The sequence below is a fragment of the Daphnia magna genome, unplaced genomic scaffold, assembly GCF_020631705.1.
Source record: "Daphnia magna isolate NIES unplaced genomic scaffold, ASM2063170v1.1 Dm_contigs153, whole genome shotgun sequence".
In the NCBI taxonomy this organism is placed as follows: Eukaryota; Metazoa; Arthropoda; class Branchiopoda; order Diplostraca; family Daphniidae; genus Daphnia; species Daphnia magna.
The window spans coordinates 123,675-139,883 of record NW_025533144.1 but is presented as its reverse complement, the minus strand read 5'-3'; the positions used below and the strand labels follow the sequence as shown (position 1 = coordinate 139,883).

At 44.1% G+C, this 16,209-nt stretch overlaps 2 protein-coding genes and 1 long non-coding RNA gene across 3 annotated transcripts; all 3 read right to left on the bottom strand.

Annotated features, from left to right (window-relative positions):
* Window positions 1-3,952: 3,952 nt before the first annotated feature.
* On the bottom strand, window positions 3,953-6,343 carry LOC123467162. The gene is made up of 3 exons (XM_045167210.1): window positions 4,269-6,343; window positions 4,103-4,210; window positions 3,953-4,035 (listed from the first exon to the last, which is right to left on the bottom strand). The coding sequence occupies exon 1, from the start codon at window positions 6,069-6,071 to the stop codon at window positions 4,506-4,508; it is 1,566 nt and encodes a 521-aa protein (XP_045023145.1). The 5' UTR covers window positions 6,072-6,343; the 3' UTR covers window positions 3,953-4,035; window positions 4,103-4,210; window positions 4,269-4,505.
* A 1,280-nt stretch (window positions 6,344-7,623) lies between these two features.
* On the bottom strand, window positions 7,624-11,058 carry LOC123467159. The gene is made up of 2 exons (XM_045167204.1): window positions 10,696-11,058; window positions 7,624-10,628 (listed from the first exon to the last, which is right to left on the bottom strand). Exon 2 carries the CDS (start codon window positions 10,108-10,110, stop codon window positions 7,624-7,626), a length of 2,487 nt encoding a protein of 828 aa, XP_045023139.1. The 5' UTR covers window positions 10,111-10,628; window positions 10,696-11,058.
* Window positions 11,059-15,553: 4,495 nt separating this feature from the next.
* LOC123467174 lies at window positions 15,554-15,946 on the bottom strand. The gene is made up of 2 exons (XR_006641661.1): window positions 15,807-15,946; window positions 15,554-15,743 (listed from the first exon to the last, which is right to left on the bottom strand). It is a non-coding gene; the product is annotated as an uncharacterized LOC123467174 (long non-coding RNA).
* Between the last annotated feature and the right edge of the window lie 263 nt (window positions 15,947-16,209).

The window sequence follows — 16,209 nt, the reverse complement described above, 5'->3', positions numbered from 1 at the left end:
CGAATACATCGCCCCTGGTGGAAAAAAATAAAACTAGTTTTGTCGGGGAACAAGATATGACCTTTGCTGATTAAAAAAATTCCCCTTAATTAAATATTGACATTACACTATAGCCATTAACATAGAATGATAACGAAAGAGTTCTTTATGTAACGGAATAATTGTATTATGTACATACTGATTCCTTACATACAAAATAAATATCTATAAATAGGGCATGGTGCCATAAGACACCATAGAAATTAGGGGCAGTGTTCGTTTATTTGTTGACCAGCATGCTGGTCAACAAATCCTATTAGAAAAAAATAAAAAAATTAATACCCTATAGCTTGTTATTTTGTCAGCAAAACTGTAAAATTTAATTGCTTTGCTGACATATTTGAGCCCGATTTCCCGGTCCACGCTATGTACCCGCCGCCGTAAGAGCCAATGTAAAAAAGTCCAAAACAAGACCCGCGTTCGGACACTTTTTGCGGGTACTGTATATAAACCAGTTGATATGCAATGTATTAAAGCAAGAAAATAAGAAATCGGAGTTGATACAAAAAAATGTGGCTGTTTCAATGTGTGCATCAATGCCAACGCTGTTCTGTCAGCTGAAAACTATATAGGCCGTACCTAGCGGAGAAATAGGACCTTAAAAATAAAGTTAGAAAAAGGGGTCCTATTTCACCGGGTCCTATTTTTCCGTGGCCTTTTTTTGGGTCGTATTTCTCCGGGTCGTATTTTTCTGGGTTCTATTTCTCCGGCAATCCCTATTCCGATTCCACCCTATTTCCGCAAACCCTCACCAACCAGCGTTTAAACCAATTTTAAATATGAAAAGTTTTAAATAACTTTAATAATAAAAATATGTTTATTTTTTTTAGGTATATAAATTATACCTATAAGTATTATACTTTATATAGGTTTAAACACTGGTTGGTGATTAACACATGACGCCATCTTCATGACCCTATCAAACCACGTCATTTTCACCGATAGATGGAAATCTTTGAAAACTGGACTTCTTTTCTCTCATGGAGATCAGGTTGGACATTTTTTAAAATTTATTTTAGATTTCCTTATGGAACTTAAAAATAAAAGGGGGAAATAGGCCCACTTTGACGGAGAAATAGGACCACTTTTAAAGTTTTTAAAAAGTAGGCCTATTTCGTAGGGTACTATTTCGTCCGGTCCTACAGTACCCACCAAACGATTAGGTACACCCCCGTTTTTTTAGTGCATTCTTATGGCGCTACGGGTCTCAGGAAAACGTTGCTCCTAGAAAACAAAACTTTGTGAACGTTTGAATTCGCGAATAACATACAATACAAGTTTTTCTTCAAAGTGTTAAAACTATTTCCGTTGGTGGGTACCTTAGTTTTAATTATTTCTAATCCAAATTAGACCCGCGTTTAGTTTACATAATAAAGAAGCAAACATGAAATGATCGATGTAGGTTTTTAAAAATTTTTAATAAGCGGCTGAATTTTTCTAATTAAAAAAGCCAGTTTTTTTGCTGTTTTGCCAATTATGGGGGGGGGGGAATTTTGGGGGGATTTCATCTTTTGGGAACATTTTTTGGTCCCAAAAAAAACCCAATCCCAATGATCATCGAAAACAAAAAATAAAACTGAAAAATGGGACACCCTAAGCACTACCTAAAATTAAAATACAGCTACCTATTTTTAGAAAAGCATATGCCTATTTCATGGTATGTTGCTTAAAGTAAGTAGGGTAAAAGTGCGAATTGGGACATCGGCCCGGTTCCTGCTAATTTTTGAATTTCACGAATAAAATTCCGATTCTACTAAAACATCTAATAGGCGAATTATAAACTAAAATAAGGGTTATTCAATTCGTCAAAAGGGAAAATTATAAATCATAACATTACCCGAGAAAACGGTAATTGAAATCTGTACGGTTTGCTTACGGGCGAAAAACCTGAGAGTGTACTAACTGTACTATCTGTTAGCAGATACTTAGAGGGCAACAGATATATCTAAGGTAAAATCAAACAAACACTTTTACTAATAATACAGAAAGAAAGAGAATTAAAAGTTCTACCAATTAAGTGTAAGTCTGTCCCATAAAATACTATTTTAATTTCAATAGGCGGAAAAAGAAAAAACCCCTATTCCTGCTAATTTGGGACAGCCGACGCTAATTTGGGACACCGATTTTTTCAAAAAACCGAAAACAAAATTTGCGATATATTTATATCAATCGACACAGAATTAAAAAAGAAAACGATTGATATATAATGTTTTCATGTTTTTTGTATCCTTTTGACAAAAATAATGAAAAAATATTTTTGGGACTTAGATTCAAATCTGGCTTCATCCTCGAAACTTCAAAAAATTTAAAGCTATCTCCTTTTACCTTTTTTTTTCGTAACTTCAAAGCTAATAAACTTGTCATAATTTTAAAGACAATTTAGTAATTCTTTTCAAATTATGAGCTACGTAAAAGACATTTATTTTTGAACATGTTGTCCCTTATCGGGAAACATATTTATTTGCAGATTTTTCTGAAATCTCCGTCCATTTTCACGTTTTTAATGTCGCCTTAACTCGGCGTAATAGGAATTTACTTATAAGTCTTAATGTTTAGATAAAAATATTTATTAAAAATGCTTTTTTTATCCCGTCTTTGCCCCATATGATTGCGTGTTAAGCAAACGCGCTAATTTAGGACACACTTTTCGGAGTGCATTGGATGGCAAAATTTTTTTTTGTAGGGGTACCAGGTTAGCACTGTGAATGAGTGCTTGGCTCTTGAGACGAAAGGGTTCTGATTCAGGCCTAGAATTGGTTAAATAACAAAAATGTTTCATTAATTGTTTTCTTTGTTGTGCAACAGTCCGTTTTCTAGAGTCCGATAATATCCCGTACAACAATATTTTTGACTGCATTTTGAGGTTTCATTGAAAAATGGTCTGAATATGCAGAGGTAACCCATATAGCACATTTCTGCCGTCGGATGTCCGAATCATGGCCGAACATCCGTTAGATATCTATGTACTCAATGGGTAGTTCCAGGGATATCCGTCGGCTAGTCACCTTGGAAGTGCAATGGATGTGCGAAAATTATATTCTACGGACCTCCTTCCAACAGCCAAGAAGATTCTCAATTGTTTCATTTAAGGATCGGCCTCGTGCCAATCGGGGCGCTTTTTTGCAAATCGGGTTTCTCATTTCGGTCCATCGAGGCGTGGCTCAGGGTGGAAAATTCTTCTCCCCGAATTCAATTGGGGTTTGCAATCAATTGGATTGCAATCAATCGATTCACCAATGCAAAAAACATTATCGATTGACTGTTTCACCCGATCTATCCGATAACAACCCCGATAATAGCTCGTTCTACCCGCTTGCCCCGATTTTTACTCTAAAACCGAAAGAACAGCATTTTTTTTTAAATTGCCTTGGGGCAACGGGTTATCCTCAAATTTTTCCCCGCACCGCCCCGGTTGAAAAAGTGGCACCTCAATTCAACCCCGAATGCACTTTATCGGTGCGGGGCGGTTAACTTGATTAGAACTAATTCGGGCCGATCACTAAGTTTCATTATTAATTGTCAACATTTCTTTGTTTCCAAAAGGCGAAAACTTAACCGCGTTCAAATTTTTCCCTTGAATGTAATTTTATTTTAAGTCCAGCATTTATTAAGAAAAATTTTAAAAATAAAGGAGTAATTATCTATTTCCCGGATGGTTTATTTTTAAATTTATTGCAAAAAATGAATAAAATATATGTAAGTCGTGAGTTTGTTTGCACAGGCTTTCCGTTTAGCTTACAGAAAATAAATATTATTCGGCATCTAATAATATTCAAAGCAAGTATACTTATGATAGGATTTTAATTTCAAATAATAAAAAACTACTTTAAACTTAAGAAATCACGCTGAAGTTTAAAATTCAAAAAATATTTAGCATAAATTGTGTTCAAGAGCTAAATTAGAGCATAGGCCGGTAGTGGTTTTCTCTTCAATGTATTGTGAGTAAAGATTTGTCTGCCAGAATGGCAGTATGACTGTAAGAGTTAACGATGGTGCCTGAAAGAGGCAAAGATAGAATAAGAACATGTAACATAATATATAATAAGACTAGCACTAATTATACCTGCGAAGCAAGGACAAAACATAAGTTGCTTGCAAGCTTTGTAGACCATAGAACGAATCACACAGTGGAATAAACTGACAGAATGCAGAATATCTCAAGACAGTTGAGCTGCAGATATAGATAATTAGTACAAGACATATGGAAACACATATGGGACATTTCTCACCTCTGTTAGACAGAAAAATGGAACAAAATCACAGAAAGAAACGTAAATGCCGGTGATTTAGAAGAACTCAAACTCTGACAACCTGACATAGAAACGAGAGGCAGACGAATGTTAGGGCGTATTTCTGACAGCGGGAAAGAAATGGAAAAGAGTGTTGCCAGATTGCGATAAATCGACACAAACATAATTTCGCCGGAACATTCTCCCCCGAATCGAAACGCAACATCGATGAGTCAGTTACGGTGAAATAGAACAATAATAAGCTCTGAGGCGATGACAATGAGCAGTTGAGATCTTCCTACTCGCCTCCGCTGGATCAGCTTGACTATTCTCGATCGTAGAGGAATCCTTCGGCGCACGTTCTAGAAGACACAGGCGATGAACAGCTCTCTTATAAATTCCGGTGTCGGCTTGGACCTCGACCACTCTGACCAGGCCGTCTTCTCCAGGGAAAGTTTTGATTATATGTCCGAGCTTCCATTGACCGCGGGGCTGATTGGAGTCGATCATCAACACGACGTCTCCTATAGCGAGATTCTGCTGTTTAGTCTTCCACTTTTTCCGCGGAACGAGCGATGGAAGATAAAATTTGGTCCAGAGGTCCCAAAAGAGTTGAGCTGTGCGTTGCACATATCGAAAACGCTCCCGGGGCAGGGCGTGTGAGAAATCTCCTGGCGGTAAGTCGTAAGTCGGCGGACGATTCAAAAAATCGTTTGGAGTTAAAGGCCGAAAATCCGCTGGATCCGTGCTGGTGTAAGTTAGAGGACGGGCGTTAAGCATCCCACCAACTTCTGCCAATAGAGTACGAAGCATTTCATCTGTCGGATACCGCAAACCAGCCTTCTCGATTTCCAGAGCCCGGTAGAGCGCCCGTTTTGTTGAGCGAACGAGACTTTCATGTGCGCCTCCAAAGTGAGGAGCACGCGGAGGTTGGAAACGCCAGTCGATATTTTTCACCTTCAGGAACTGTTGAAACGCTCCACTCTTTGGCAATTCTTGAATAAATGAATTAAGCTCGTTCTCGGCTCCCACGAAATTAGTCCCGTTGTCCGAGTGGACGGTTGCAGGTTTGGTGTAGATACCTATGAAGCGCCGAAAAACTAGCAAAAAGTCTTCAGTGGAGAGAGATTCCGCGAGCGCTAAAAAGACTCCTCTAGTCACCAAGCAGGTAATGATGACGCCGTAACGCTTGAATACTCTATTTCTCCCAGGGCTGGTCTCCAATGGTCCGAAACAATCTATGGCGACATGAGAAAATGGCGGAGAGTAAGAGTCCAAACGAAAGGCTGGCAAATCTCCCATTTGCTGACCAACAGGAGCTCCTCTCTCTCGAATGCACACCGGACAGGTTTGCCGGATCTTCTTCACAGTTTCTCTTCCCCTCACGATCCAAAAATGCTGATTGATCTTCGCGAGGAGAAAGTTCGTTCCAGCATGATGTGTGTGCTCGTGGAGAACGGCAATCAACCTTTCCGTCAGCGGATGCTTACTGGGTAGAATCGGTGGATGGATGGAGTCGTACGGCAATTTTGCGTGGCCAATCCGCCCGCCCAAACGTAATAAATTATCCGGTCCTAAAAATGGGCTGAGCTGGAGGAGATGGGAGGTAGGACGAATAGCCTTTCCTTTCTTCAAACAGTTTATCTCTTCATAAAAACTCTCTTTTTGGCATCTCTCGATCAACTGGTAGGAGGGGCCCTCCAGCTTGAGGAATTCTGAGATGTTGGATTGATTCAGTGGGATGTCGGACCAATCGGAAACATCTGTTGCTAGTTGAGCTGCATAAGTTCGGCAGGTACGCATCTCGTCCGGAACAGCAATCCAAGGAAGATCTTGAGGCCATTCTGATTCCGGCTGGAAGAGAAATTCGGGACCATTCAGCCAGCGTTGTGAGAGACCTTCTCCTTCAATGACCGATCGAGTGGCTTCATCTGCTGGATTCAGCTTGCCCGGGACGAAGAGCCATTCCTCCGGCTCGGTCAGCGTCTGGATTTCTCCCACACGATTCGATACATAAACCTGGTAGTAAGAGGCTGTGGCTCTGATCCAGTTCCGGACGGTGCTACTGTCGGTCCAAAAAATCGATTATCGATTTTGCGGCTAATAGAGCTGCTGACAAATCTGGCTAATCTGGAACCCAAAAGAGCAGCATTCAATTCCAGCTTAGGGACGGAAATCGTTTTCTTCGGCGCCAACTTGTTGCTGGCCTTGATCTGATTGATGCGGATCCTTCCGTCACGGTAGGCATTCCGCACGTAAATAACGGCGGCGTAGGCTTCTTCGGACGCATCGCAGAAGGTGTGCAGCTGTGAATTCTCGATCTCGTGTTCTTCCGGAAACAGACAGCGATCCAAAGATGTGTTGATTAGTTGACGGACGACAGCAAACCAGCACTTCCACCAGCTCTCGTCGCTCTCGTCCACTGCTCCAAGCCAATTCACTCCTTTCATCCCGAGAGATCGTAAACGAATTTTCGCCTTTACAATTAAAGGGGCTGCCGTTCCCAGAGGATCAAAGATGCTGGCCACTTTGCTGGCGATTCCGGCACGGGTGAATTCAATCTCCTCCAGATTCTCCACTCTGAAACCTAGAGAATCTGTTAGTGTGTTCCAAACCAGGCCGAGCACCTTACCGCTCTCGGTATTCGAAAGTGAATGACTGGTGGGTGGCGGAGTGGCTTTGCTTGAATCTGATGCGTCGCGCTTTATGATTGACTGGACAAATTCGGGTGAATTCGAAATCCACCCTTGGAGATGCAAATCGGCGGCGGACAGTATCTTCTCGACGACAACAGCTTCCTCCAACCCTTTTCTGACGGAACTGGCTGAACTTAAATAGTCGTCGACGTATACCTTTTTCTTGATGACCTCCACAATTTTCTCATCCGCCTTTGCATCAATCGCGGCTCGACGGCAGGTATGGATAGCGATAAAAGGGGAACATGTGGCTCCAAACGGAAGGCGATCCATACGGCAGACGATTGTTTCAGCTGACTCCACCTCCTCTCCACAAGAAGCAAAAGTAGTTAGCGTCGGCGGGGCGAAGACGGAAGCGACTAAACATGGCCTCCACATCAGCAGCCCAAGCTACTTCTCCCTCTCGAAACTGGGTCAATACGGCCGGTAACACTGGTTGTAAAGCTGGTCCACTCAGTATGGCGTCGTTTAAACACTTTCCTTTAAAGGGCGCCGCAGCGTCAAAAACTACACGAAGCTTCGGACCCTTGTACACTCCATGATGCGCAAGGAAGTATTTCGCTTCTTCTGCAGCTATACCGGATAGTATAGATGCGTAGCCCTTTTCAAAATTCTTCTGCATGGCTTTTCTGTAATCGGCTTCGAACTCTGGATCACGTTCAAATCGGCGCAGCAGACTTGAACCGATCGTCGGCCATCCGACGATTGCACATTAAATTCGGCTCCCCTTCTCGCCACGTAATGGGCACTTCATATCCCACATTCAACTTCCGGGTTTCACCGTCTAAAATTGAGACGGCCTTTCGATGATCTTCCGACATCCCGGCGACTTGATATTCGGTGCCGAAATTTTCTGTCTCGCAGAATTGTCTCATCACGTCGGTAAGTTGAGCCAATTGGGTCGATCCGATGATGGTGTTGGTTCTGACAGCTGTGATTGTGGTTCCATCCTGCACCACTCCTCGGATCAACCACCCGAACCGGTTTCGGACTGCCGTAGGTTCATAATCACCGCCAATTCTTGATTCCAATGCTGTGACGAGAGGAGAACGATCAGTACCGATTAATATGTCCACTTTACCACCTGTCATCGTCACTGGTAGATCAGCTAGATGGCTCCAACGTTTCTTTAGAACTGGCCAATCGGTTACAGGTGTATCACTGGCAACGGTTGGTAACGTTGAGCAGGTAATGGTGACGATAGATCCATCTGAGTCTCTAATGCCGAAACTGATTCGCTGGGAGGGGTAATGGTTGATGACGTTCCCGGCTCCGACGACGGTAAGGATGTGATGAGCGCCACGAAGCTTCAGGAGTTTGGCGAATCCTTGCCGCATCAAGGTGGAGTCGCTTCCTTCATCCACGAAAACATTCGCTGTTATCCAGTGGCCGTCTGCATCTTGTATCTTGAGTCGCATCATTCCCATCGCCACTCTTCGATTGCTTCCGATGTCGCTGCGTAGACTAGCTGGGCGCGCAGTGATGGAAGTATCCGGATTAGCTCGATTGACGTCGTGTAGTAGCGCGTGATGAAACAAGGTGCAGCCGGATTGACTACAGGGCTTCCGTTGAGGACAGAAACGGATCGAATGTCTTGGTTTCAGACAACCAAAACACAGTCGATGCTTTGCACAGAAGCCGACACGATCCCCTACAGAAGATGATTTAAAGGCGCCGCAAATCTCGAGTTTATGATCACCTTCACACTTGAAACAAAACGAGCGTGAAGCGGATTTCGATGAGGTTTGTGGCATGGATGATTGTTTGGAAGAAACTGGGTTAGCACGGGCAGCAAAGCGTACGTTGGGTTTCTGAGCCGCTGTCGTCTGTTCAGCCGCTATACTGTAAGCGTTTTGATAGGCAGCAGCTCTCTCACAAAGCCAAACTCCAAACGTATTTAAGCTTCTTGTCTCCAAACCTCCTTTTCGGCCATCGTTCCATGCTAGACGGTCGTGTAGCTGAAGCCTCAAGCAAATCTTCTCAATCAATCCCGCAGAAGACGTCTCCCCGATACGAGAGAGGTCAAACAGATGAGTCCGTACCTTTTCAGCGTACCTTTTAAAGATGGCGGGATCGTTTTTGAGTTCGAGGCCTTCTATGGCTTGTATATGAGCGGCCCGCATCACATCGCGCCGACCACATGACTCCTTGAGGCGTATCAGAGCCTCAATATAAGCTCCTTCTCCTCCTCCTAGGCCATGGATCACGTCGAGACAATCTCCTCTCACGTAACGATGAAGCAGCGCCAACTTTTCCCCTGGTGATTTTGCTGTGTCGTGAACTAAAGCGCGGAAAAGGTCGATCCACGCGAACCAGTCCAGGGATCTTCCGGAAAAGGGCTCTAGGTCTGCTTTCACTGACGATCGGGATCCAGCTGTGTAGATAGGTTTCAATGTTCCGTTGGCATAACCGTCAATCCAATCGTCGGGAGCGGTATTCTGCTGAGCTTGTTTTCGTTTCCAATCTGCTGCCAATTTCGTAAATGATCCGCCCCTATTGCTTACGGAAGAGAAGTTGTCGGGGTTGGCATCGTCTTGCTGTAGATCTTGGAGAGCCTCCTCTGCTTGTTGTTGTTGAATCTGAAGTTCCTCCGCTCGCTTTCGAGCCTGCTCTGCTAGTGTACGGGTCTGCTCGATCAGTTGCTTTGCTGCGCGAATCTCCTCTTCTGTCACTCTCTTAGCGCGTCCGCCGTTCACTACCGAAGGGGCTTCGTCAGCTCTTGACTTCAGGTGTTCATCAGCTTCGGCGATCGCGTCCCCTATCTGTTGAACATACATCAAATGTTTGTCCTCTTGCCTTTCGGTCTCACTTGCATCTTCGACTATTAGCAAGTCAGTGTGCAAGAGTGTAGCTGTTGTTGCTAAGCTCTGGAGGTGTTTGACGAGGCCACCTATACTTCCACGCGATCCACACTGATCGATACTGGCACGAATCTGTCGAATCGTCGAGGTGATCTGACGGCGGACGGTGGTTCTCCTCTTCTTTGTGAGCTCGACATCTCCAACAGGTGGGCTCACCTTTCGACCTTCTTCTTCTTCTTGGCTGGATCCGAAACCAGGATTCGGCATGGCTGAATTGGCTTGAGCGGATTGGGCATGAGCTGCCTGGGCTTCGGTTGATCTAGTTGGATGAATCATATAAGGCATATGGGTGGAGTAAATACACAGCTCACGTTGACGGAAGCGTTGGTTGACGCAAGCTGACCACGAAGGCCTGGACAGTAGAAGGATGAAGAACCAATGACGAATGTGGGAAGCAGCTGACCATGAAGAACTGGGCAGCAGTGATATGACTGGCCAACGTTGTAAATGCTGGCTGTAGTAGGCTGGCTACAGGACTCGTGTAGCAGGATGATGGCTGGCCAACAATAGATGTTGGCTGTGTAGAATGGCTGCACACGATGGACTTGAACAGCAGGATGATGACAGGCCAACGTTGTAAATGCTGGCAGTAGTGGTCTGGCTACAGGACTCGTGTAGCAGAATGATGTTGGCTGAAGAATAAGCTGGCCACCACCTTCACTGACTAAAGCTCCAGTTCGAAGGACCAAATGTTCAAGAGCTAAATTAGAGCATAGGCCGGTAGTGGTTTTCTCTTCAATGTATTGTGAGTAAAGATTTGTCTGCCAGAATGGCAGTATGACTGTAAGAGTTAACGATGGTGCCTGAAAGAGGCAAAGATAGAATAAGAACATGTAACATAATATATAATAAGACTAGCACTAATTATACCTGCGAAGCAAGGACAAAACATAAGTTGCTTGCAAGCTTTGTAGACCATAGAACGAATCACACAGTGGAATAAACTGACAGAATGCAGAATATCTCAAGACAGTTGAGCTGCAGATATAGATAATTAGTACAAGACATATGGAAACACATATGGGACATTTCTCACCTCTGTTAGACAGAAAAATGGAACAAAATCACAGAAAGAAACGTAAATGCCGGTGATTTAGAAGAACTCAAACTCTGACAACCTGACATAGAAACGAGAGGCAGACGAATGTTAGGGCGTATTTCTGACAGCGGGAAAGAAATGGAAAAGAGTGTTGCCAGATTGCGATAAATCGACACAAACATAATTTCGCCGGAACAAATTGTTTAATTTCAATTTATTCACTTCTGGTTTTACCTAAGTTTGACATCATCTTGACTTCTTAAAAATCCTGTATGTGATTTCTTATCGAAAAAGCTCAAGTGATTTACGACAATTCGATTGTATTGTTCGAAAATGGTATATAATATATCTATAGATTGGCACAGTGGTTAGTTTATGGAGGGGTTTCCGGAAGGGGAATAAACATGTATGGGGTGGGTGCATTTAAAAATATTACTGAAATTACATAAATAAAATAAATGGGGCCTACTAATCTACTGGGTATGGAGTTACTACGGGAAGAGGGGGGTTATCCTCAGCTTCGGGGTTTGGTGCACCATGATGTAAATGGGCATACACCATATTCATTGATCCCTGGATCGCTGCCAATCGGGCCTTGAATCGGAAAGCAACCCAGGATCTTCCGTTGATTCCAAGAATCGAACGGATTTCGTCGTTCCTGGGGTACCATGATCCAAGAGACCCGACAACCAGGGGGGGGAGCCTCCCATGCGAAGAATATTTATCATATTTCCGCTGGTAGGCATTCTCCATACTCCCTGGTTGGTCATAGCAGACCACGACGTCGACCATCACCCGGGAACCGGATAGTTGGAATTCAACATCCGGTCTTAATCTTTGCCCGGGGATGGCATTGTTGATCGTGACGTCGTGTCCCTGCTTGACTAGCAGCGACTCCAATAGATCTTAGATGGTGTTGTGCCTCTTGGTGGCGAGCAGGAGACCTTCTTCACAGTGGTTAAGCACATGAAACCCGGTCTCGTTTTCCTTTCTGCATCGGCGGCATTTCGTATCTTGCTCCTGTGAGCAAAACCACGAGTGCCCCCGAAGAGGAAGGATGTCGAGCCGGGCCCTGTGAAGATATCTCCAGTCTCGGAAGGAGAGGGGCGTACGGCAGGATACCAGGCGAGCCATGTCTTTCGACTTGTCTTCCAGAGAGAGGCCAGTGACAACTACTCCCTGGTGGCTCTTGTCGGAAATTAGGTCCCTGGTATAGCGCTGCCGAGCTACTTTCCGAAGTCCGCGGACTGCCTTGACTGGGCTTACGGAGACGTCATCGGCGACAATTCTTAGATTTTCGTCGCCGGATACATCAATCCGTACTCCCAGTCGTTTGGCAGCTTGGCGGGCAAGAGTCCAAAGATTGGACCCTGCCTCCGCGTACCTCAGTCTGTAGAGCCCCCCATCCACGGATCCTGAAAGATATTCCCCAACTGGCAACACTCCTGGATGCTCGTTTCTGAACCCTCGCCGGATGGTGTCATGGAGCTGCTCTCGGCATATGTTCCTCACTGTAGGGTCTCTACAAGTGAGGAGCTGAGCAGCCCTGGCCATGGTCCAGATATCGACATCATCAGTGAGGCGGCATGTTCCTAGGCCCCCAACCCGCCGGTCCGCGTAGAAAAACGGGACCATTGCGTGATTGGGAAGGTTGCAAATAAGGCCTAGAAACTTCCTACACTCAGTGTCCAGTTGGGTAAGGCAGTCTTTCAGGACCCGACCGAAGCGAGGTGATGGGAAAGGGAGGGAAGAAGGTGGCTACAGAAGATTTCAAGTTTTTGCCATGGTGCGAGGTGGGAGGCGGCAATCTTGTCGAGGTAAGGCATAAGGTCAGTTGGTGGTCGGAACCGCAATTTTCCTCCGATCGGTGTACCAAGATATGTTTCTTGGTCGTCTAGACCCAAGCACCGAATTAATTGATCACCAATTCGGCACTGGGCGTCAGACGGCTTGGCTTTGTCGAAGACCAGGCAAGCACACTTCCCGGCATTAAATTGCAGCCCCAAGGTGTTTGCGGTGAGGGTAAAAACGTTTAAAATGTTTTGGAGCTCGGAGGGAGAATTTGTAACCACGGCAATGTCGTCAGCATATGCCGTGGTTTTCACGAGCGAGCCAAATATTAAAAATCCGGGGTTAATATTGGACTTTCCGGCCCTGACGAGGGGCTCGGAAGCCAGGTTAAAAATAGGGGAACTAAGAGCGTCACCCTGGCGAACACCTGCTGTCGGGAAAATGCGGATTGATTCTTTCCCAACGGCAAAATCCATCCGATTTCCCGAATATATGTCCACCAGGATGCGCCGGAGGTCCTCTGGTATTGGAAGTGACATAAACAGCTCATTCAGAACGGCGTGAGGCACAGATCCAAACGCGTTGCACATGTCCAGCCATGCTATAGACATGTGCTTTCGTTTGGTCTTTGTCTCCTCGACAACCGTCTGTAAGAGCTGTGTATGTTCCTGAATACCATGGACCCCCGGGAGGAAACCCTTTTGCTCGGGAGATAACCAGCCAAGGTCTGAAGCGACTTGCGTTATTCTCCTGCTGATCACTCCCGAGAACAGTTTGTAAATGGTAGGAAGAAGGAATATTGGTCTAAAGTTGGAATAGTCGCTAGTGTCCCCTTTCTTGAAAATGGGGACAGTTCGTGATGTCTTCCAACAATTAGGAATCCCTAGCTTCCAAACCATTTTACAAACTGTTTCCAGCAGAATGCAGTTGGGGTCGATGGCTCTAAGATGACGGTATTCTAGGCCATCAACCCCTCGTGATGTGTTGGTAGCCCGGCGAAGCTTAGCTTCAAGCTCTTGTTGGGTTGGCGCACGATTAAGGAAGTTCATCTGGTCCTCTGAAGGTTGGGACCAGTCGCAGGTGTCGTAGAGTTCCCTCGCACTTTGGCACTGCTGCAGAGATGGTCTCAATCGGTTGTAAGTCCTCTTGAGATATTCCTCCGCAGCTTGTACAGTACCATCGTAGGAGGGTGAACGGTCTTCTAGCACCTCTCGAACGGCTCTTCTTGGGTAAATGTTGAAGAGCCGCTGAATCTTCCTCGCCTCGTACGCCTTTTGCTTGATATGTCGCCGGGCCTTCTGCATCTGCCAGTTTTGGTTTCTTTTTCTTTTGTCAGGGTTTCCTCGGGGTTGTTCAGGGCTAGGGTCTTGTAAAATTTGTGCTTTAGGGAGCCAGTCAGCTGTGCAACGTTCGAGTACATCGTCTAGGTCATGTAGAGTCTCACAGCTAAAGAAGGCAGGAACCCAGAGACTGACAAAATCGTCGTCTCTTTGGCTCTGCTCTTCTGAGCTGTGGTGACTACGTCCTCGATTGCTGTGCTGACTGGGGACAAAGGTTAAGGTCTCGGGGTTTGGTGAAGGGTCTAAAATCTCTTGTGATAAAATTGTGGGGCTAGTATTTTCTTGTGGGGGGTTCATAAAGCCAACTAAAATTTTGTGTATTAAAAGAGGAGGCGAACACCCTCCCAAGATCTAAAATAGGGCTAGCGGTAGGAATATATGGCATTTACAGTGGAATAATATTCGACTGTGATGCGGGAGACCCGAGTTCGAATCCTGATATAGCGTAATGTTTTTTCAAGATTAGAGGTCCAATACATGTCATATTTATAGCCAAATGAAAGCCCGTTCGGATATCCTTAGAATGTCCGACGGCGCTGTTGAGGGCGGTCAAAACAAAAAAAAAAAAACATCCATAGGACATCCAAATCGGATATCGGGCTGTCCGGAGGATATAAAAAAGATGTGCTCAACATTTGACCCCGACATCTGTCGGACATCCGACGGACTGCCTTGTGTTATGTGGGTACCACGGGTGAATCTTTTTTTCAAAATTAGCCTAAAAATCGTTTAAAGAATTACCTAAAATTGGTCATTTCTATTGCCCCGTCTTAGGATAGCCATTACCTAAAATGAAAGGTAATTCGTAATTTCCTAATCGACGGAACCAAAAATAGGTAATAGAGCAGTAAAACATTCTACGTTGCACGTTCTCCACAAATGCGAAAATCTCATTTGTGTCGAAGTTGGTCTGCTGCGGGCTGCGGCTGCAGCGTCTTATGAAGAAACCAACTTCTTCGTGTTAAAAAATAAGTTTTCATAACAATAATTAAGATTTTTCCCCTTTTCTTCCTAGCAGTGGGTACCTTATTCATTTTTTCATTTCCCAATTTTTTTTCTAGCCCTAGTTCTATCTGGTTTATTTTTATTTAGGTATTTTTTGTGAATGGTTTGTTGTTCATCCCCTTGTAGCAGACGAATTTCTGGCAGCAAACGAAATTCTTCGGCTAAAAGAGACGAGCAACTTACAAACAAAAATAAAATAAAAATAAAGTAGATAGAACTGGGGCTAGAAAAAAAAATTTGGAAATGAAAAGATGAATAGGGTACCCACTGCTAGGAAGAAAAGGGGGAAATCTAAATTATAGTTATGAAAACTTCATTTTTAACGTGAAGAAGATGGTTTCTTCATAAGAGCTGCATCCCCAGCAGAGAGCAGACCAACTTGGACACAAATGAGATTTTCGCATTTGTGGAAAACGCGCAACGCAGGATGTTTACTGCTCTATTGCTCCTTCCTATTTTTGGAACAAATTTTTTACAGTGTGTGTTTTTTTATACTGTGTAAAGGTGCGTCTATACTAGCAGTTTTTAAAGACAAGTTACGGTCATACAGGCATACCAGCATACAGTCTTACTGCTACGCTATTTCAGTTTTTCCGTAACGCAATCTACACTGCACATAGGTTTACAGACATCATACTATAATTTGTCCGTCTTTGTAATCGTGCAATGTAGTATTATACAATACAGGATGATTTTTAACACACAAAATGAACCTCTCGACGTCTTTTGTTTCTAGTTTCAGTCTACAAAATATTAAAATTGTACATAAATTGAGAAAAAGCAACAAATAGAATTAAAGTATTTACTTTTCGGTTATTTTCTTTGGGGATTTCTTCTTCTTTGGAGATGGTTTGGGCCCCATGTTTTTGATTCAAATTCAAGTTTTTTAATACGGAAGATGACTGTGGCAGACGAACTTCAACAGACAATGTTGCAGTCATGTGTGGTTGCACTATTAAAAGAGTATTTGAAAATATATACTTTATTCTCATTGGCTGAACCTTATTTTTCATCTTACGGAAACTCTTACTTACTGGAAAAGTTTGAATCATTTCAAACTTTTTTTCTTACAGACACACAGGCATACAGGCATACGTTTACGGAAAATCGCTAGTGTAGATTGAACGGAATAAGCTTTCCGTATGCCTGTATCGAGTCTGTATGTCTGTATGACCGTAACTTGTCTGTAAAAACTGCTAGTGTAGACCC